Source organism: Urocitellus parryii, chromosome 3 (assembly GCF_045843805.1).
Source record: "Urocitellus parryii isolate mUroPar1 chromosome 3, mUroPar1.hap1, whole genome shotgun sequence".
Classification (NCBI taxonomy): Eukaryota; Metazoa; Chordata; class Mammalia; order Rodentia; family Sciuridae; genus Urocitellus; species Urocitellus parryii.
The window spans coordinates 61,389,930-61,414,386 of record NC_135533.1 but is presented as its reverse complement, the minus strand read 5'-3'; the positions used below and the strand labels follow the sequence as shown (position 1 = coordinate 61,414,386).

Below are 24,457 nucleotides of genomic sequence, written 5' to 3'. Positions count from 1 at the left end.
AGTAGGCATTCTAGAAAAATATGAAAATTTAAAAATAATTGTAACATGGAGACTATCTTTCTATGAAGACGGAACACAGAAGTTAGAATTGATTGAAAAACAAAAACAAATAAAACCCCAGGTCTCTAACAAGAAGTTTTTCAAAAACACGGGAAAAAATATTTGACACACACACACACACACACACACACACACACACACACACACACATACTTGAAAAGGACAAGCAATTTAACAGAACAATTTAAGAAGACTAAGAGAGGTTAACAGGAGAAACAGCTGCTACAATGCAGAAGGTTGTAAAGCAAATCTACGGCACTGACCAGAATTCAATATCTGATTATCCTTCAACTTAGGAACTGATACTTCAGAAACAGGAATATATTCAGACTGCCTGTGAATAAACTGTTTCTTATTTGCTAAATGCTTTTTCCTTATTTACTCCTGTTTCAATACCCAGATCAAACTTCCCTTCCCACCTCCGGTCCAAAGTGAATCCATCTACACATCCCTGAACATAACTTTGAGGGCCTAGTGGTTCTTCAGAGGTGTGTAAAGGCAAGGCGACCCAACAGGGAAGAGTCAAATCACAAACAGTGTGAGGATAGGTGTCTGTGTGGATGAGTTAATAGGGACCACAAAGGCCAACAGAAGTAAGGTCTGAGAGGAGGAAGAAACAGATGCAAAGCAGGCCATATTAGATTCCAAAACCTCAGGTAAACCAACTAAAAAAGAAAAGATAAGAAAAGGCTTATGGTGAGGGATTATGGTATGGTAAGGGATTATTCCAGGTCATTCCTGAAACTAAACTGAAATTAACTTTATAAAAAGGTGATGGAGGTGTAAGAAAATAATATTCCTTGAGAGAATAATATGGAAAAAAAAGTCCTCTTTCAAAGTTGCTTGCACTAGCCAGGCATAGTGGCACACACCTATAAATCAGCTACTCAACTGAGGCAGAGGATTACAAATTCAAAGCAAGACTGGGCAACTTAGTAGAACTCTTGTCTCAAAAAAAAAAAAAAAAAAAAAGGATAAAAGGACTGGTGATGCAGCTCAGTGGTATAGTGCCCTTGCACTGAACCTTCATTAGCTCCCAACTTATAGGGTACAAATCTTTTTTTCATAGCCACATACAAGATTTGAATGCAGAATACTGCATACATTATTGACAAAATGTTTTAAATACCATAATTGGAAATGGAATTGGTATAAATTTTATTAATTCTTTCTCCTTAATCAAAGAGTAGAGTCCTTATATGTACTCCTTTTACATAAAGATTAAAAAGTTAAGTGTGATTAACATTTCTAAGATTTTAAGATTATTTTAATAAATCATAATTCTGCTGAATTTTTTTTTGAAATATATGTCCAGAATACTGATACATTATTCAACATACTGCCCTACTACTCAATCTGTAATTTATCCACTTATCATATGTTCATTCAACACATGTTTACTGGACATGTGTTGAATGAAAAATTATAAATGAATACATTATTTTAAATGACCTGCAGTCCTCTATTGTACATTGTATCTCCAGATTCCTTCATCCTACACATCTCCTACTTTGTCCCCTTTGACCTATGTCTCCTCCTTCCCTTGCACCCCACCACCCAGCCCCTGGTGATCATTGTTTTATTCTCTAATTCTGCACAGATGACTTTTCTTGGTTTTAGTTCTACATGTAAATGAAATCAGGCAAAATTTTTATCTGTATCCGGCTTTATTTCACTAAATAATACCCTTCAGGTTCACTCATGTTGAGGAAAAAACTTTTCGAAGTCTGAAAATATTCCATTGTGTGTGTGCGTTTGTGTGTGTGCTTGCGCGTGTCTCCCCACATGTGTACACACATCACATTCTCTTTACCTATTTGTCCACTGACAGGTTGTTTCCCTATCTTGTCTATTTTGAATAAACAATGCAATGAACACAGAACTGCAGATACCATAATCAAGTGGTTATTTTGCCTCCTTTTAGTTTATACCCAGAAGAGTGATAACTGGATCATAATTTTATTTTTAATTTCTTTGGAAACTGCCTACTGTTTTCATAATGGATGAGTCAATATGCATTCTTGCCAAGAGTGCACTAGGGTTCCCTCTTTTCCACATCCTCACCAAAATCTGTTATCTCTTTCTTTTTGACAACATGAGGACTATAGCTAATTAAACTGAAAGGGATTTTTGCTAAACAAGATTGTAGATGCCTCCCCCACCCCCAACACACACTCAGTGTGAGATGATATGTAAGTTAATTTATTTCATTATAGTACCAACATTACTATGTATACATATCTAATGACAATGTCATAAATTTCAAAAAATAAAATTTGTTCTTAAAAAGGATCTTAAAATCTACATGAAAATTTTAATTAACATGCTAAAGCCTTTAAAATTTTTGTTTAAAAGGAAAAACAGTAATTTATAAGAAAATTTTAGAGTAACTCATAATCAAGCCTGGTTTATTTTAGATTTCTCTAATCTATATTTCCTAATATGGGTTTTATTCATTTTCCTTTCTTATTAAGCATGAATTTCCCTGGATGTTAAAAGTAAACAACAACAACAACAACAAACTGAAAGACAGAAAGTTATAGTCTCTACGCAGAAAATCTTCATGGTATTAGTAAGGAGACGCATGTGTGTGCTCGTGTGCGCACACACACAACATAAAAAGATAAAAGAACTATAAAAATGCAGCACAGTATTATTAATAATATACATACTTTGTGCAAAAAAAGAGCTAAGCTTCAGTTAAAGGTTTTTCATCAAGTTTTATAACAGTTATTAAAAAAGAATCAGTAAAGTACTCAAATAGCAAACAATCAAATGGGAGCTGGGGAAAAACAATGTTTTGTGGACAGTACTAACCAGTATTGCTTTGAATCAAACTGAAAACAAATTACTGGGTCAAAGAAAGAAGCACAGGCACAGAGCCTTGATCATTCTAGATTGTAATATTTCCTAGGTTTCAGTTTTTCTTTACTAGGAAAATAAAGGAGTGAAACTAGCTTGTCTTCAAAGGTCCCCTTTAGCTCTTAAATTTGATACATGTTTTTTAGTAGCCAATACTTTCCTATTGCGAAGATAAGCAAACTTTTGCACTGTTTTCATTATTCAAGATTAGATTTCTTTGCAGTCTGGGCATGAATACAAATAAGTAGGTCATTTCAGAATTCTAAATTATAAGAACAGATTTTAAATAGTGTTAGTGTAAGCAATTTACAATGTATTAACTACAAAAATATTGTTATGGGGACTGCTACAGTTTGCATCTGAAATGTCCCCTAAAGCCACATGTGCTAAAGGCCTGGACCCCTGCCCATGGGGCTATTGTGAGGTGGAGGAACAATTGGGAGGTAGGGCCTAATGGGAGGTCTTAGGTTACTGGAGGCACGCCCTTAAATAGGATCATGGAAAACTGATCTTTTCTTCTCTCTCTTTTCACTTCTTGGCTGCCATGAGGTGAGTAGCTTCCTTGGCTACCTGCTACCACCACGATGTATTTCCTCACTATAGGCCCAAAGCAACAGGCCAATCGTACAAGGACTAAAATCTCTGAAAGTGTGAGGCAAAAGAGACATGTTCTCCTTTTAAGTTGATTACACCAGGTATGTTTTACAGTAATAGAAAACCAATGAATACAAAAACAGAGGTACCTGATACATGTTATATAGAAAGTATTGCATCAATAATAATTATTGAATTATCCCAATTACCTGATGGATAAGGTAAGTGTAACCATGAAGGAGAGAATAAACTATCCTGTATATGTTCATTTCACTCACTTCTAAAGTTCCTGACTCACGTCTATCCTTTTGACTCCTTGTATAAAAGAGTCCTGATTATTTAACAAGTTATTCTTTTTACTTATCAAGCCTACTGCAATAAAATAACTTACCGCCCGAGCCGAGTCACCAAAGTCTATCTTCAACCGCCCCATGGCCCTAATGATGGCAATGATGGACTGGATGGTGTTACTGTAGACCACTGCTCTGTACTGCTTACATTCCTCCTCTGAGTACCCAGCTTCATGGATAATTCTAATGAAATGAAAGCAAAGAAAAAGCACTTTATTTGATGAAGGGTATACTTAAAACATAAAAAAAAAATTCAATGTTTTAAATCTACTTACTTCATCTGCTTCACTATTGTACTTTTCCCCGATTCACCAGCACCTAAAAAACAAAATAAAGAATTTCTAATTTCAACATTCAACTTAAGTAAATCCAACTCCCAGAACACACATATACACTCGAGATACAAAGCAGCAACTACATAGGATGAACAAGTGTAAGACCCACTATACAACATGAGTACTACAGTTCATAATAGTGTAGTATATTTGGGATTTCTTTCTATTTTATTAGAAATTTGTTTTGTTTTTGCTTTTGTGGTGCTGGGGACCAAGTCAGGGCCTTGTGCATGTTGAGCAAGCGCTTTAACCACTATAAATACCCATCCCCGTATTGAGAATTTTGGTCAAATAAGTGAATTATAGCTATTGTTGGCATGGGAGAAAAATGTATAGTTAGATAAGCTGATAGAAATATTAACTTCAACTGTATTAACCATTTGAGACTTGGTGTGTGTTTTTGAGAGACTGAGTTATGTGCCATGTAGTATACCTTAAAAATACACAATAAGATTTATTTAAAAAAATAAAGTGAGCTTTATTAATTCAAAATATATGGAAACTTTTTCAGATGCAAGTCCTATTGTCTCTTTCTTCATAATATACTCAAATTCAATAAACTCAATTGAAAAAATCCTTTCATTGTTGTTTGTGTATATCTTCTAAAGCTCTAACAAGTTCCATCTTGCATTAAAACTGAAGCACTATAAATGAGTTTCATTCTAGGTTTTAGTCCATATCAGCAGATGTTTTCACTGCTTGGCCAATTGGTTTTAACTTTTGGCTCTTGTGAAGTAGAATGGCATCGGTACTGAGAAAGTGCATATAAAGTTTAAAACACAAATAGGAAAAGAAGAACTCAAATTATCATTATTTGCTGATGACATGATTCTATATTTAGAGGATCCAAAAAACTCTACCAAAAAACTTTTGGAATTAATTAATGAATTCAGTAAAGTAGCAGAATATAAAATCAATACCCATAAATCAAATGCATTTCTATATATCAGTGATGAATCCTCTGAAAGAGAAATTAGGAAAACTACCCCATTCACAAGAGCCTCAAAAAATAAATAAATAAAATGCTTGGGAATCAATAAAAGAGATGAAAGACCTCTACAATGAAAACTACAGAACATTAAAGAAAGAAATTGAAGAAGACCTTAGAAGTTGGAAACATCTTTCATGCTCTTGGATAGGCAAAATGAATATTGTCAAAATGGCCATACTACCCAAAATGCTATACAGATTCAATGTGATTCCAATTAAAATCCCATCATCATCCCTTATAGAAATAGAGAAAGCAATCATGAAATTCATTTAGAAAAAGAAGAAAACCAAAATTGCCAAAGCAATCCTCAGCAACAAGAGTGAAGAAGGAGGCATCACAATACCAGTATTTAAAATATACTACAAAGCTCTAGTAATAAAAACAGCATGGTATTGGCACCAAAATAGACATGTAGACCAATGGCAGAGAACAGAAGACACAAAGACAAATTCACATAAATACAGTTATATGAGATAACTGGACAAAGTTATATGAGATACAGGACAAAGGCGCCAAAAACATACATTGGATAAAAGACAGTCTCTTCAACAAATGGTAAGAGAGAACTGGAAATCCAAATGCAGCAAAATGAAAATAAACCCGTCTCACCATGCAGAAAATTCAAGGACCTAGGAATTATTCCAGAGACCCTGAGCCTAACAGAGAAAAAAGAAGACCCAAATCATCATGTCAGATTAGGCCCTGACTTTTTTTTTTTTTTTTTTTTGAGAGAGGTGGGGGGAGGGAGGGAGGGAGGGAGGGAGGGAGGGAGGGAGAGGGAGAATTTTTTAATATTTATTTATCAGTTTTCGGCAGATACAACATCTTTGTTTGTATGTGGTGCTGAGGATCAAACCCCGGCCGCATGCATGCCAGGTGAGCACACTACTGCTTGAGCCACATCCCCAGCCCCTAGGCCCTGACTTTCTTAACAAGACTTCTAAAGCACAAGAAATAAAATCAACAATTAATAAATGGGATGGACTCAAACTAAAAAGCTTCTTCTCAGCAAAAGAACCAATCAGTGTGATGAAGAAAGAGCCTACATTCTGGGAGCAAATTTTGCCACAGGCATATCAGATAGAGCACTAATCTCCTGGATATATAAAGAACTAAAAAAAACTTAGCATTAAAAAAAAAAAACCCAATCAATAAATGGGGTAAAGAGCTGAACAGACACTTCTCAAAAGAAGATATACTTTTGATCAACATATATATGAAAAAATGTTCAACATCTGTAGTAATTAGAGAAATGTAGATCAAAAGTACTATAAGATTTCATCTCACGCCAGTCAGAATGGCAGTTATCAAGAATGCAGACAACAAATAAGGTTGGCGAGGATGTGGGGGAAAAGGCACACTCATGCATTACTGGTAGGACTGCAAATGGGTGTAACCACTCTGTAAAGGAGTATGGAGATTCCTAGAAAACTTGGAATGGAATCACCATTTGACCCAGCTATCCCTCTCCTCTTCAGACTATACCCAAAGGACTTAAAAACAGTATACTACAGGGACACAGCCACATCAATGTTTACAGCAGCACAATTCACAATAGCTGAACTGCGGAATCAACCTAGATGCCCTTCAATAGATGAATGGAGAAAGAACCTGTGGTATATATACACAATGGAATATGACTCAGCATTAAAAGAGGATAAAAGCATGGCATTTGCAGGTAAATGGATGGAGTTGGAGAATATCATGGTAAGTGAAGTAAGCCAATCCCAAAACCCCAAAGGCCAGATGTTCTCTCTGATAAGTGGGTGCTGATCTGTAATGGCGGAGGGTCATGGGGAAAATGGAGAAATTGTGATTGGGCAAAGAGGAGGGAGAAGAGGGAAGGGGCATGGCAGCAGGAAAGATGGTGGAATGAGATGGACATCATTACTATAGGTGCATGCATGACTGCACATACGGTGCGACGCTACATCATGTACAACCAGAGAAATGAAAAGTTGTGCTGTAATTGTGTATGATGAATCAAAATGCATTCTGCTGTCATATATACCTCATTAAAATCAATAATTTTTTTTTAAAGGTTTAAAACATCTTATGTCACTACAGCTCTGTCTTATGCAATTATGTTCAACCAGCACCCCTGAACACCTAACACAGTGAACACTGGGGGGATGCAATGGTATGTTAGACAAAAAGTCCACCGGGTTTTTTCATCTTCCTTTCACACAAGTCAAAAAACCTTTCTCAAAACTCCTTCACTCTTTACACATGCAGGGTCTCTTTATGATGAGTCCCTCCCATTGTACTACTCTCACATGAAAATATTACTAATGAAATGACCACTTACAAAGTCAGTGTCCTCTTAAATACCCTTCCTTCCCACTTAACAGTAACTGCTATCTTTATATTAAATTAGACCAATATGTCAAACCTCTCAATTGGTGGATATTGAGAACATCTGAGCAGAGACCAACAAAGGTAAGACAGGATGAGCCTGTTGCCACAGGTACACACCCTGCAGGAATTTATTACTGTTTGAGGGACAGAACTCAGGATTTTCATCACCTGAGCCCCATTTCCCCAGCCATTCCTACAGTGTTTTATGCTGAGCATTACTGAACACTGCTGCTGCCCATGCAACAAGCCTTCAAAAATATTGTTTCCCCTGACAAAATACACTTTCTCTTGTCTCCTGGTGATCCTCTATCCCCTGTGTCAACCCTCTGATCCACTCCACACATGATGCTTGCTGCCTTTCACTGTGCACACATTCCTATCTGATTTCTCAGCTGCTATCTTGTGCTAGACACAGTCAACCAAACAGAAATGCTCTTAAGTTTATTTCAGCTATTTGTGATGGACAAAACTAGATGGTAACACTCCAGGCTTCCTCTTTCCCTTTGCCCCCTTTCTCCATGGAGCCACAAACACACATGCCAACATACATTTAGACAGACAGACACACACACACACACACACACACACACACACACACACACACACATATATACAAAACATCAGAGGCCTTGGAGACGATCTGCAGCCACAGGTTGTAGTTACATGGCCTCTGAAAAATTTGAGGCAAAAACTGCAGAATATTTACTTGTGGTCTGATATTCAAGAAATTCACCCAAGATACCCTCACATTAAATAGAAAATTAGGCACTGAATAAACAATAAAGGGCATTCTTCACTTACAGACAGCTTTTGAATCTTTCAGAGCATCTGCCAATATAAACAATTCCAAGATAAACAACCCATTATTTATTAATCAACCACAGTGTAGTTGGCTCTGGACACAGCACAATCACAGGCATTATGGCTCACACATCTCTCTAAGCAAGGGGCAGTCCACCAAGCCTGCAAGGGCGGGCAGTTTCCAGTAGGGTTGTCTTCAAGTGGCCACCAGTTTTTGGAGTACTGAATGCTGAGTCAGCAGCTGCCATGCTGGGAGGGGGCATGTCAGATCCTAGGACCCGTACAGAGGGTGATGATTCCACAGCCACCAGGAGCCCCAATGAATAGTCCACCCTTCTAGTGAAACCACTTGAAAGCCCAGAGAAATGTTTGAGAGAAATAAGCTAAAGAGGTTTGAGCTACACAGTGGAGGAAATCAGAAATTGTAAAGAACTACACTGTTCCCAGTTAAACTATGTGTATACTGATAAGTTTTAAACCTGAGAAAAAAGTAAAATCTTCTGAGATTAGATATTACCTTTAAATTCATATTTGCTTTATATCTCTTGAAAATAACTGACAACATGGGACACTTAGCTTATGTTGCAATAAGCATCCAGTCTGTGACTTGTGGTTCAAAAATTCTGAAATTGGCTTAACATTAAGGAAAAGAAATACCAGTCTTATTAACTGGGTTCCTACTTTCTTTTTTACTAATGAGGAAGTACTCTGTGGAATAGATAGCCAGAGGCAGACACGCTGCAAAAACCTCTCCAAGCTTAGCAATTTATGTAATTTGTTTTCTCACTTCCATATGGAGAGATTCCTAACAGGAAAATTAGAAACGCTGCATGGTGAAAGGTTCAACATGCTTAACACAGATGGGCTTTCCATAGAGCACTTAGGAAAGAGTTCAAAGATTGTTTTCCACAATCACAGTCGGAACTGTCACATGACTGGCAGGAAGCAATTAAAAAAAAAATCTATGAAGGGATGGTATAGGGACAGGGGCAGGGAAAAAGGGGTACTTCTTTCCAGAAAGTACTCAGTACTCAGCCAGGAGGCTAATACTCTTCCCTTAAATCCTGAGCAGCATACAAAATGTTCCCACCCCACCAATAGCAACTTCAAGAAGAAGCAAGAAATCCTTACACTGCTTGTATCAGTTAGGAAAGATCAAAGTGTGTGAACACTGGGATCATAAGGGCCAACCAGTCAAGGTGACTAAATGGCCTATAAAGCTAGTCACTATGGAATGAGGTAGCCTTCAGAGGAGGGGAAGGGAGGCCTGAGGCTCCCAGAGGCTGAGAATGTGGACATATTGCTCCTAGCAGGTCTGTGGCTATAAAGCCCTAAGGGGGAGCACTAAGGAGCCCTCCCTCAGGTCTCCTTGGAGGAGGAAGTAGCTGAGAAAATTCCATCTCTGAGAGCAAATGTGCAGCCCAGCAGGTTTGTGAAGTGGAGCTCAGCAAAACAAACACAACTGCATGCACAGATGCTGGAAGGGCACAGGAGACAGCACAGTAACACCAAGAGGGAACACATCTGCAGTTTGGGGTCCCAGAGGCACCGCCTACTAATGGGATCCATAAAAGGGAAATGTGGAGAGGGAGGACAAGGGAAGGCAGAGGGAGAGGGAAAACGAAAAAACAAATCAAGCTAGATCCCAATTCATTGAATAGAGGTATACAATTTATTACTATAAAGATGACTATCAAACAGTGTCTCTGTCTCTGATTTTACTAAAAGGCAATATAGGAGGCTTTAACATTTTAACTGATGGCAAAGGTTAAAAACAAAACCAACCAACCAAACAACAACAACAACAACAACAACAAAAAAAAACACTGACCTTAAAAACAAATACATTAATTTTTTAAAGAACATCCTTTGTCCAATTCTCTGCCTAGTATCACATTTAACATGGTGATTTAGTCAAATAAGTCGAATTTTCCTGACGACTACTTTCCTTCATCAAATTCTAATTATTCATATAGATTTTAACAACTTAAAATGTTTACACTAAATCAAACTAAATTTTAATTTAGTTTAAATGGAATAGATTACTAAATTACAAGTGCATTTAAAGTCATTTCTATTTATCATAGTTCTTCTATAAGAATAGCAATATCAAGTTCTTTTTATTTAAGAGACAAGCAAATAAAGGCATAATGGGTATAATAGGAAATAAAAATTAAAAATAAGAGGTTTAATTCTTCCAGTTAAAAGTAAGGAAAAAGATTCCCCCCCTCCTTTTCTTTAGAGCATTTACTTTAGGAAGACTATAATTAGGAGTAGCTTTCCTCTCTTTGAAATATAAATATGTATATGTGTGTGTGTGTGTGTGTCCTTTTGAAAACTAAGCAGTCCTTTTGCCAGCTTGATGATGTGGAGTATCTTTATCAAGGCCTGGGAATCCTCTTTGAAATATAAACTTCAAAGACACAAGGACCCATCACTCAGTGTCTGTGGGAGGGTAGGAGTCTATTGCTTATTACCTCCTTTCTTCAAGACCAGAAGCTTATTTCCCTCTGGATGAGGCCAGTTGGCCTAACACAGATGGTCACTCCAACTGGTATAGGACGATTAGGACGAGCATGTGTGACAAAAGGTGGGGTCAAGTTCTCCTATCTAAGGGCTGTTACTGTTCATGTTGTCAACAGGTATGTAACAGGTTGTACGAGGTTGGCTATACAAAGGGCGAGATTACTTTCTGTCTTTACAATCTCTTAGCAAGTTGCCTAGAAGTCACACCACCTTCTGATGTAATGTTTATTCAATAATATAAATGTTTTCATTCTGTATTACTTTCATGAAGAGGAATTCTAGGATGAGAGAAGATTCTGTTTTTAATTGTAATGCTCAAGCAGGGGAATAATCTAGGATCTTTTTTATTTAGCTATAAGAAGCTTAAAACTTATATTTAAATAAACACATGTATATGGATATGTATGTATACACATACACGTATGTGTATGAGTGATATACCTGAAATTCTTGGATATAAGAATAATTTGACAATACTCATAAACCCCAAAATCTAGATTCTCAAGATGATCCACTTTCCTCAATCTTAACTCCTCACAAAATGACATGCTAAGTCATTCATGCCTAAGATAGGTATAATACCTTCATATTAAGAATGAATGTACACAAAAGTAATAAAATCAATGTTCAAAAACTATGTTTACTGTAGAACATTTATAATAGTTAAAAAATGAAATCAATCTAAATATTTGAAGACAGATAAGTGTATAAATAAAGTGTGAGGATGTGTGTGTGTATTGACAGCTTAAATTTGGAACTTTATCCTCCAGAACTGTGGAAGAATAAAGTTAACGTGGTTATTATTTGGAAAAGAAAAAGAACAAATGTGTACACAAGACTCCTAGAAAGACAGGACAATTTCATAAAGAAAAAATGTGTAGCGCTTGAAGCTCCATCCTGGCAGCCTTAACAGTCATGATTCAGTAACCCTAACTGGTAGACCAATGTTTCTCTACAATTAGGGTCTGCAGACCCAGAAGATGAGGGTGAGGAAGAATGGAACTGGAGAACACAATGGTGGTAGTCCAAAGTTTTCTGCATCAATTTTTAATTCAGTGTTTTTATTTGTATAGGAATAAAAATGAGAAACTGAGTCACCTAGATGATTTCACATATCCAACAGTCACACAATGTTAACATCTATATCTGAGTTTGTATTTATAGATACTTATGTTATATATATATATATATAATCAATATGTATTTATAGATAGACATAAATATGTATTGATGTGTATTTATGGATACATTAAGATCCTTAAGAAGTGTCAACAGTATGCCTTAGGGGCCCTCCTATGCACAACTCTGTCTGATCTGGTTATCAATCACCTGACTTTTGACCATTGAAAACAACAGCTGCATCTCCAGCTGGACCACAGGAATATGTCACTGGGAGTGAAATTCCTTATGCTTATGGGTCTTTTATCAACCATTAAACAATACATTTTATGAACTAGGATGTGTAAAACTACTCTCTCTCTCTCTCTCTCTCTCTCTCTCACACACACACACACACACACACACACACACACACACACACGCACACACGCACACACACACACATCAATCACTTTTGGATACAGCAAATTCCTCCCCCTATTCCCAAGAAAAGAAGGACAATAAGGAACCAACCAGATTCCTTATCTGGTCTCTATGTGAAAGTTATCAAGAAAGATCACAGTGCTAAAAGTATGATGTGAAAAATGACCCACAAACACCATTTTCCATTATCACGTCACAGAAAACAATATTAAAAGATGAGGCCCAAACAGGAAAGTGGCACTGAGAGGCTATGAGAAAGCTGGGATGAGAATCTGGACAGCACTGCTTACACCTGTCAATGAAATCACAGTTGGGGGAAGATGTAATTACCATCCAGCTTGGGACACTTTTGAGGTCAGGCAGATTTACTATATATTATAGATATTAAAATAACTGGGAATCCCTAAGTTCAGGTTCCAGGGCTGACATGGGTAAGGCAGAAAATCTATGACTGGAGTCATAATCAAGGAACAAGCCCACCTTGATTTCCAATTTGTGAGAACCAGATATGAATTTGTTTCTGTCCTGTGGACCCAAGAGTCGTGGACTAACCCTGTGCCAAGTAGTATTACTTTAATTATCCTGAGATAATGAGGGAACAACAAAAGAGGTTAATGATGCATTTGCACCAAGTGAAGATCAAATGATAATCACTACACACTTCACAAATCAGAGCTACAGTAGTTTACATAGTGGAAAGATGTGGGAAATTAGTCATTAGAAGCCAAATGTAGAAGTAGTATGCCAAAAAAGACTCACATTGCAAGTGCAATTCACTGTAGCTAACGTGTCAGTAACTGTAAGATTACTTTTACTTTTTAAATTTGCTCCCTATGACAGTTTACACATTTATGAAAATAATTTAGAATCACTCAAGAGGGATATGTTTACTTCATTGGGGAGTATATGCATCACTCTGTCGAAAGTCTAACTGTTCTTGCTTTTGCTAAGCTATTTACTATTAAGGACTGGTAAATAAGCCACAGATATATACTACCAGCTTTTCTTAGGTCAAATTACAATTTTTGATGGGCCTCTTGCATCTGTGAACATGTGTGAGCAGAGGACTGGCTGCCTATGTTCACAATTTCCTCAGAAGAGTGTGTGTGTAGAGAACAGCCTTGGGAGATAGAGATACTGTGTTCCACTGGAGCAGAGGAAGGTTTGTTTACTGTCCAGTATAATAAATGTAATGCATCCTCCAGAATAAAGGTCAGGCTGACTTACTGTGCATTATATAAAAAGAAAATGAGGAACTCCCTAGTTCAGGACTCCTCAACTATAATACAACCTAATGCTGGTGTAGCCATCACATGGTTCTCTCATGTCACCATCAGAGAACTGAGGCTTGTTACAACTCCACAAATGCTGACTCTGGAGACTATAATGACTGTACTGAAGTACTTCTTGCATATGAACTAGGAATCTTCTATCTTTTGCCAGCACCCATGATTCTAACAGGTTCCCAACTGTTCTGTGTCACTTTTAATTAATCCTCAAATTTCTGGTAACTAAGCACACTTCTAGCCATTGTCTTTAAAACTGTACTACTTTGAAATTTCAAATCCTTTTTTTCTTTCTCCAAATGGCATCTAAAGCAGGTTAGTCTAACAAATCCAATGAAACAGATATAATAGGGATGCTTATAAAAGCATGGTAGCAGTATCACAGCATCTGTAATTTGTTAGAACAAGCCAAAACTTACTTAGAAACTCTGGAAATAGGGTCTAGAAATCTGTAACTTAAAATCCCTCCAAATGATTTTGAGGCAAGAAAAATATTGAGGACCACATCCTATTTTTATTAGTGACCAAAATATATTCATTAAGTTGCTGACTAGATATTAAAAACCAAAACATTATTTTATTAAAAAATTAGATTTTTCCTTCCTTCACCCCCAAATATACAACTAACAAGTAGCATTATTTTACTTTTTTTGCACACTGCTTAATAAAAGACATCTGGATTCTCATATCTACTTCTGCACTTCATATGTCATAGTACATTACTTTGGCTGAAGTATACCAAGAAAATTAATTTCCACACAATTATATAATAGATAAAGTACAAGTATTTTAACAGCATTTATAGATAACCATGAATAGTCTTTGATTCTATACCGAAATGTGAAAAAGGGGGTACCATCCTAAAGTGTTGCTATGTGAAATCTGAACCATTTCTATAAAATTTTCATACTTCGGTACATTAAATCCACTGGTCTATCTTATACTGAAATAGACATTTTGTTAATGTCTGTTTTAGAAATTGATTCACTGAGTTATGCAGAGCTAAATATTGACACAGCCCATGATATTACTATATACACACACACACACACATATATGTATATTTAAGTTGTCTTTTTAATGTTACCCAAAATCTCATCAGAAAAGGCTTAAAATCTTGGGAAGACTTCAAGATTCCAGTGGCAGAGAGGTTTCATGTGTGTGTATGTGTGTGTGTGTGTGTGTGTGTGTTTAATTTTTTTCCTTTTTTTCTTGAAAGCTGATTTCACTACTGACACATATACTGTTAGCTGTTTTCTTCAGAGTGAAAGGCTAATGCTGCCAAAACCCCAAGTCAGACTAAACACAGCTTGCCATCCTTTCAAGTAAAATCAGTTTCCCAATAAAAGGACAATTACCAGTTCACAACTCATCATACAACCTCTCTCCTCAGGAAAACTACCATGCTTTGGTATTTAGCAGGAGTACTTCAGGTGCACTTCCTATTTGATCATGCAGAATACTAAAGAGATGTGTGCTTAATTTTTCCTGCCTCTGCTATTTTTCTTTAAACCACAGGTACGAAGTAGTGAAAAAAAAATTACAGTAATAGTAGTACAATTTGATGTTTCTGTCTTTATTCCTGCTAATGTGCCAGCATCCTGACCCATTAGTACTTTGATACCACTGGTACAGTAACATCACAATAGAAAAAGGCAATCAATCAACATCCTACTATTATTAAGAAAATGGTATCCTAGACTGCCCCTAGGGTCTGTAGGTCATTCCAAACACTGATGATTTAATGTCCTTCTCACCCACCTGAACATAAACTAGGTGAGGTGAGGAGTAAGGTCCCTTGGTTTTCATAGCCGTGGTATTCCCAGGGAATACACCTATTGTCTACTATACTTGGCACATTGCAGGAGCTCAACAGACTGGCGGGGGGGGGGGGGGGGGGGAGGAAGGTATTCCATGATATTCCACAAAGCATAAGAAAATGTTAAGTGAATATTTACATGAACTATGGGAGGAGATCCAGAATTCTGGCAAAAGACAGATGAAACAATGAAAGAGTGGTGGAAACTTATGACTGTCCACTAAAACTTTCTCTTCTTTCACTTACTGAATGGAAGAGTAGTGGCTGGAGCAGGAATGTAGCTCCGTGGTAAGCACTTTCCTAACATGTGTGAGGCCTGGGTTCCAGTGATGCCCAGCACAAAACAAAAAGGACAACAAAAAGACAGTGGCTGGGAGCATGTCTCTCCCTCTAGAGACAGCAGCAAGTCTCACCCTCCCCTGCTGCTGGGTGGAGCCACATCCCCACATTTCTCACCAAAGTCACATGATGTGTGTGTGTGTGTGTGTGTGTGTGTGTGTGTGTGTGTGTAGAAGAAAAGGGCAGCCATGGACCCTCTCTCTCCTGCCCCTTCAGGTGAGAATGGGTATCACTATGGATTTGTTGTGAACATGTGGATTAGGACAATGCCCAGGAGATAGCTGAGCAAGGAGAAGACAGGAACTTGGGTCTCTAGACCATAGAGGCAGAATACCCCTGCATTACTTAACATTAGCTATCTTACATGGAAGAAATAAACATTTGTTTTCTTTAGCTCTCGATCAGGTTAAGTTTCTTTGGTACAGAGCTTGGTTTTTTGCTGACAATATTTTTAAAAGGTGACTGAATTTAAATAAATGAACATACACACACACACACACACAAACAAAAAATTCTAAAACCTACATATGTTTAAAAAACACCATGAATAAAGTAAAAAGGCAAAACAACAGGCTAGTTTTAAAGTACAAGTATTTTAACAGCATTTATAGATAACAGGCTAGGGAAAATATTCACGATTAATGAGTATCAAAGCACAGATTTCTTTAATACAATGAGAACTATCATTAATTTACAAGAAAAAAATGACCATATTCGTGAATATGGGGGTTGATTAAAAAAAATCCTGGGGTGCTGCAGGTATCACTTGTTTTCCAGGAACACTCCAGGGCTTGGGATAAGTTTAATCACTAGCAAATATTTATTCAATATTGACTGTGTGCCAGGCACTATTCTAGGCACCTGCGATATTCTGAAAGAAGAGCAAAGAGCCCACAAAAACAACCAATAGAGGCAGGGAAAAAAAGCACAGAATTTTAAAATTATCTATAAATATACATATATTCACGCACAGGAAAAGTGCATGGGAAGAAATACACCGAAGAGATGTTTATAACTGAGTAATGCAATTTTATTCCTCAAACATTTCTGCAATTTCCAAATTTTTACATTGTACATAATAAGACTGAATCAAAATTATGTAATTTATTTAGAAAAATTCAGTCACATCTCTCCCATGATTAAAGCTGAATAAAATCATCTTCTTTAAACTCATTTGCATCTACCCACCTTCCCATCGCATCACTCATGCACATAAATCTCACACTCTAGTCATAGCAATTTACTTTTACTCTCAAGTTTCAGGATCAGCCCTGCCTTCCTTCCTCCCCTGCACTTTCTCCCAAATTGAGCCACTTATAAACTTGGGTCCTAAAAGGGGACCATACTGTGTTTAAGCAAGGGTACCTCTGGGGGTCCAATTTTCCCAACCAAGTCACCTCCAGTTTTCAGAGACTAGAGTAACTGAGTTGACACCAGGTTGTTACATGGCCCAGTGTGGCAGGAGGAGTGACAACCACCAAGACTACAGCCCTACACAAACTTACATGAGATCTGAGGCTGTCACTTAGAGGGCACTTGGGCAAGCAGGCTCAAATCACAAGCTGCAGCATGGTGATTTTGGCTGTGATGCCAGGGGCATCAAGGACAGAGCCATCACCTTCTAGACCAGAGGAAGCAGAGCACATCACATCCAAGAGACCAGACTGTTCTTGACAGAAAGGGCTCATGGAAACCACACTTTCCTCCTCTCCTGCCTGCCCTTTGTCCCCCTATACTGATTAGGAAGAACAGCAGATGGGGAGCATGGCAAGGGACAAAGCATTTTAATCTAAACACTACATTAGTGGACTGTTTACACTATCAGACCTAAGCTTTAAACATTTTGAATTTTTTTAAACATTTTGTAGTTTTTCCCTACTGATTGCAGGAGACAGCCTGATTTTAGGCTAAATTAAAATAATTTTACCCCTCTATACCCAAGCAACAGTGTGAATCCACTCTTGAAAGCCTCCTTATTAATACCTAACTAACTGGTTTTAAAACATTTAGAAAAAGGTATAAATACTGTGCTTTTGCTTTGCCATCTTCATGATATGACTTCCATCTCAGATGCACATTTAGGATCCCACCGGCACATGTGTCTTGCAGTCAGTGGGAGGGAAAGAACAAGCAAGGGAATTGAAGGGATGCCCTTTCCTCTTAAGACAAGACCTAAAAGTTCCCACTGCTTCTACTCATGCCCCCATGGCCAGAACCTAGTCTTTTCATCTCAACAGGTTACAAGTAAGGCTGGGAAGGAGCGTCAGTAGCTATGTGGGGATGTGCCCACAAAATAGATAATGAAGGACAATATATACTGGGGGATAACCAGAAGTCTCTGCTGTACTCCATAAGCTTATTATTAAATTTCCTTTCCTACTGTTCTACTTTAATCTTTAAAAATTAAATACTATGCAATTTGATACATGTAAATGAAAGAGCTGGAGATCTGAGGGTTTTTAAAACTTGTTTTGGTTTCCCTCTGCCTTTGAAAAAGAACAAATTAGACAAGTTGTTTAAAAACAAAATTATTGAATTAAGGTGAAGAAAAATGGTATGCAGGAGTTAAAAGAAATTTAAATTTTAGAATGTTTGGATTGCTTTGCAAATATCTTATATTTTCACTCACTTGAAAGAAACATTAACTGGAAATAAGGAGTCCATTTTGGATATGCAAACAGTCATTAGTGAATAATACTAAAAAAAAAAAAAGCCATGATCCTACATCAAAAGGATTACTAGACAAACATATATGGATGGGGCTGAGGTTGTGACTCAGTGGTAGAGTGCTCGCCAAGCATGTGTGAGGCACTGGTTCGATCTCCAGCACCACATAAAAAATAAATAAATAAAACAAAATATAAAAAGTATTTTTAAAAAAGTATATGGACATATTTTCAACTAAAAAATCCCAAGGTATATTTACAACTTTTTTTTAGATTTTCCCCCTATGACAGGTTGTTGTTGACAGATGAGTTCTGATCCCATCTTCATACAGCAAACTTCTCCCAGCCTCAGTCCAAAACTTAACCTCCATTTCCTCTCAGAAGTGTTTTTCTAAAATGTTTAAATCTCTATCAATTCTATTACCACAAACTTCTTTGCAAGGCATCTAAGCATGCTAGGACTTGGATCCAACTGTTTTCAGCCTCACCTCTTTTTACATCCTCCAACCCAACTGTCCAGTCAACTGACTCTTTCAAATGATTCATCTACTCCACAGTCAGAACTTTAGCAACTTGGGTCAAGGAATGTGTTAAGAAAATATATTGAATAGAATATAGATCCTCTAACTCTCTGAAGTTCAATGCAGACTACAAGGAGAGAGACATGCAAACGAATCATCACAATATCTAATGCCTCATTCAAAATATTGGACTAAATATCTACTAAATGAAAGGCACAACATTAGATACTGAGGACAGAGTTAATGGGAACAAGAGCTATGGTCCCTGCTCTCAGTGGGGGAGGAACAGGTGGCAGGAAACCCTTCAGATTGTGTGGTAAGGAAAGGAAGTGCTCAATTCATGTGCATGGTTTACTTAATATATCAACACTAGCTATTAATATATTTCAACAACAAATTAATATACACAGTAACTCACCATGAGGACTAAATTAATGAAAAACAAGAAAATGACAGTAAAGAATTACAAAATTTGATACAAATAAAACATGTGCAAGCACGTAAAATACCAAAGTATAAGAACTATGGCCCTACAATACTTTTCTTTGGTCCACTAATATTTTACACCATTTAAAAATCCATCCTTGTAGGAAGGACACTGATAAGTAAGTTTACATCAAGGAGATGATGTAGAAAGCTATAAACCATTTCATTTGAAAGATAGATGAAGGAGGGAGGGAGGAATATTTAGGGGGAAAGATGACTAGGAGGAAATAAGATGTGTGATAAATAGTTAGCGAGCCCTCATGCAGAAAGGGAAGTTGTATCATGTGACACTCAGGAGACTAAAATTAAGATCAATAACAGCAGTTATACAGAGGTAAATCTGGCTTTGGAAAAGAAATAACCTATTAATCTTATGCCAGAATCTATAGAACTACATCATCTATCAATAGGATTGCCACCCCCACCCAGTCCACTATTGTAGAGGGTATATGCGTATATGCGTAGTGTCTGTAGTTGTCATTTTACATTAAGATGTAAGTTAAAAAGAAAGGGGAAGCAAAATGCTGCTAGATTACACTGCTGCAAATCATTAACACTGTCTAACCTGTTTCATGTAGTTATTTTAAAATGTAATATTCAGAGATCAATGAGACTACTGGGTTCATATTCTGGCCATAGTCAGTTCTGCAGAGGGTCAAAATCCAAATGAAGAGCAATAAAAGACAAGCCTTTCTCATCAGCTGTCTCCACCCAAGGAGCATGAGACTAACAATGACAGATGATGGTGTATCTTTAACTAGCCTCTTCTCCCTTTCAGGTAATAAACACAGAGATCTAAAGCTTATAAAGAAGAATATAAGCAAAAAGTCAAAATAACCAATCAGTTCATAAGTTTTCACTACAAGGAAATGGGAGTTCTTTTTTTTAATACAATGAGGATAAATATTGCATCAAATCCCTCCAGACCGGCTAAGAAACAATAATTTTTTTTTAAAAGTGGCAGGTATTGGCCACTACTCAGAAAAGGTTTATGTAGATAAAGAGACTTCACACCATAAATTATTTAACTACTTTAGTCTGATTAACTATACGAGAAGAAATCATTTGATCCTAATTTGAGAAAAATTTAGTTTCTAGTTGTACAAGTTTCTCTAGCACTATAAAACCAGAAGCAACAAACGTTTTAACTATCAAATAGATTTTCTTTTTCAAAATGTCTTTACTAAAGCCAGGATGAACTTGAGATGACTACAGTAATATTAAATGTGAAAAATTTATCTCTCAGAAATAACAAAATACCATGTCCCCTTGATCCATCCTAAAATCTAAATGAGAGGTTAGAGCTTCCATTAGGGATTTAGTATGCTTAAGTTTTAAGAGATAATAAAAGTTAATAAACCCGATATTTTACTCAGCATTTTTGCTGCCCTGACCAAAAAGAGCTTATGAGAACAATTAAAAGGAGGATAAGTTTATTTAGAGCTCACAGTTTCAGATGTCTCAGTCCATGAACCACTGGCTTCATTCCTCAGGGCTCAGGGTGAGCAGAATGTCATGGTGGAGAGTGTGTGGAGGAAAGCAGATCAAGACATCACAGCAGGAAGCAGAGAGAGAAAGACCCCCTTCACCACCCATAAAATATAAACCCCACAGGTTCTCATAACCCAATTATTTCACCTCTAAGCCTTTCTGCATCATCTCAAACATAAGCTTTTGGGGTACACCTCACATCCAAACCATAACAGCTAAAAAGATACTTAACACCATTAGAGAAATGAACACCAACACCACAATAAAGATGCTACTTCACAGTAGAATGAATTGGACCTAACTTTCCTATGTTTATTTATGACCAGCATCACTCCATAGATGTATAATATGTCAAAATGCACTCTACTGTCATGTATATCTAAAAAGAAAAAAAAAACAGATACTACTTCATACAAGCTAGGATGGCGAATTCATAATCAAGTGTTGGAGTCCTCACACACTGACCTCAAGCATGTGAAACAGTACAGTTACTGTGGAAAACATTCTGGCAGTTCTTCAGAAAGTTAAACACAGCGTTACCATTTGAACCAACATTGTCAATCCTACTTTATACCCAGGAGAAATGAAACAGAAGCCCATCTAAAAAGTTGTGCATGAATGTCCACAGCAGCATTATTCACGTAGCCCAAAGATGGAAAACTCCAGATGTCCACCAACTGATGAATAACAATGTGGCCTATCCACACAATGGAATCTTTATTATGGAATTATTTTATTCCACATAAAGGAAAAATGTACATACTCACCCATGCAGAACATTGATGGACCTTACAAACATTATGCTAAGTGACATGGTTAAACACAAAGATTACATATTACTATATATGATTTTATTTAAACAAAATGTTCAGAAATGTCAAATCCATAGAAAAACAAAGTAGATTAGTGGTTCCTCAGTGGTGTGTGTGTGTGGGGGGGGATGGAGCCTAAGAAGAAATCAGAGGTGACTCCTGGAGGGCACAGGCTTTCTTTGCAGGGTAATGAAAATATTCTAAAATTGGTCATGGCAATGGCTGCATGACACTGTGAATATACTCAAAAAAAAAAACTGCATACTTTAGGGAAATTACATGGTTGGTGAATTATATTTCAAAGTAGCTATCTATAAAAGTTAATAAATGCTAGGTGAAATAAAACAATTCCAAAAAAACAAAGGCTGAATATTCTGACTCATAATGGGGCAGGGAGGGAATAGAAGTTCATTGGATTAGACAAAGGGGAATGAAGGGAAGTGAGAGGGATTGGGAATAGAAAAGACAGTAGAATGAATCAGACCTAACTTTCCTATATTCACAACCAGTATTAACTCCACATCATGCACAGCCAACCACAATAATGGGAAGTTATACCCCAAGTATGTATAAAATGTCAAAATACACTCTATGGTCATGTATAACTAAAAAGAACAAATAAAAATATAAAATGTTAATAAATTTTTAGTAATCAATAATTATCAAAATAGTCTATGAATGATATTTAAAATCTTAGTAATTGTTATTTCACTGTTAGTCTTTCCGACAAAATCATCTTGAAACATGACCACACTTGTTTCCTTGCTCAGGTAAGCTGGACTGAGCTTACCTCTCCTTCTACTGAATGGCACTTGTGACCAAACAGTATGCTGAAAAACTATTCATATAAAGTAGGAGTCTATAAAGATTTTATACTAGCAGATGAGTGGTGTTTGATGTGAGAGAATAATGTACTTCTATTACTTCAGTATGACACTACATTAGTAAAATATTTCCTTGGGAGGATGTTTTGGCCTGAAGTATCCAGACTTGCCAAAGTTCAAAGGTTTTAGGCCATGAAGCAGTCATGACAGAACTTTATGAGAGAGAGCCAGGAGAGCTGCTGTGAGGCAGTGGATGAAAAGCCACCCCAAAACCTTGCGTAAGAGGTAGGATTTCCTTATAATTGTCATGGTTCTTGCTCTCTAATTTGAAATCCACAGTATTTTAAAAGGGAAAAAAATCATAAATCATTTTATTGTAAAAGAATGATAAAAACAGAATCAAATCAATAAAGGACAAATGTACAAAAAGAGGGTGGTGAGAAAAATATTTGCATGTAAAATTGGAAAATGAAACCAACAAGCAATAAAGACAGAACAAGCTACAGTAAATGGAAAAACGAAGCGGAAGAATGGGCAACAGAGGAAACATATGAGATACGAGGCCCATAAACATAGAGACAGATGATGTCATTTATGGTCAAAAAAATCCACAGTAAAATATCTTTGGTCAAACTAGTATGCTAAACTATTGGCAATGGTGTGGAAGCAGGAGCAGCTCACACACAGTTACTGGGAGCAGAGCTGCTGCAGTCTTTCACAGGCAACTGACAATACACTTCCAAGCCTTAAAAAAATATTCCAAATCCAAACGGTTCGGTCCCTTTTAGCAATGGGTCCTAAAAGCATTTAACAATATGAAGAGAAACTAAGTTACCAAGAATAGGAGAGTCATTAAAGAAATTATCATATGGCCATATACTCGCAGTGTATTTTTATAAAGCATTAAAAATGTGACAATTCTGCATGAGTCAACACAGAAAAATGTACAGGACACAAGCTATAAAAGTATGTGAATAGATTAAATGTATGTGTATAAATATATACATATACAATCATCAGTTTCTGAAAGGCTATATACCAACTAGTCATCCCCTGAGGCTTGGGATAGTGTTTTTCATTTTCTAATTTATATACCTTCTCTCATAAGTTCTTTTTATAATTACCAGATATCACTTTATAATAAAAGCAATGATCTTACAATGGAAGAACAGCATTCAAAGTCAGTCATATATCTAGTGGGCTAGTGAAGAGAGTTAGGAAATGTGGTGTTTAAAAATGAGGAAGACTGAAAAAGGTTTGTTAAAAGAACTAGAGTGATGTTTACAAATAAAATGTGCACATATTTGACAATAAAAAATGAAGCATAATGCAAATTAAAAAACAAGTAAAAAAATAGATAAAGTAGGAAAATTTACATATGACAAAGGGTTTAAGACATTAAAATGGTAAGATATTAAGCCTGTAAATGTCAACTTTCAAAATAAAAAGTTAAAAATCCAGTGAGTTAGACAACCACACATAAAAATTAGAAAGCTGAACCTTTACCTTATACTGTATGCAAAAAGTTACTTAAAATGGACCAGAGATCTAAACATAGGCAATAAAATTTACAAAACAGAGAAAATATAGGAGAAAATGTACACAACATTGGGTTTGACAGCTATTTCTTGGATATGATGTCCAAAGCACAAGCAATAAAATAAATTATAGTATACTGGATATCAAAATAAAAAAAAACCTGAATATTAAAAGAAAATGAAAAGGTAACCTGAAGAGTGGAAGAAGGTATTTGCAAATCTTTTATGTGATGAGGGATTAACTTCAAGAAAACAT

The 24,457-nt window shown here is 36.6% G+C and overlaps 1 protein-coding gene across 1 annotated transcript in view; it reads right to left on the bottom strand.

The window, feature by feature from the left end:
- The window catches only part of Gnai1 (G protein subunit alpha i1), an 82,983-nt gene that overhangs the window by 27,068 nt on the left and 31,458 nt on the right, over positions 1–24,457 (bottom strand). Inside the window, exons 2-3 of the mRNA XM_026384978.2 lie at positions 4,142–4,184; positions 3,908–4,049 (exon numbers count right to left, since the gene is read on the bottom strand). Coding sequence (XP_026240763.2) covers positions 3,908–4,049; positions 4,142–4,184 — 185 coding nt within the window. The remainder of the gene's footprint in view (positions 1–3,907; positions 4,050–4,141; positions 4,185–24,457) is intronic.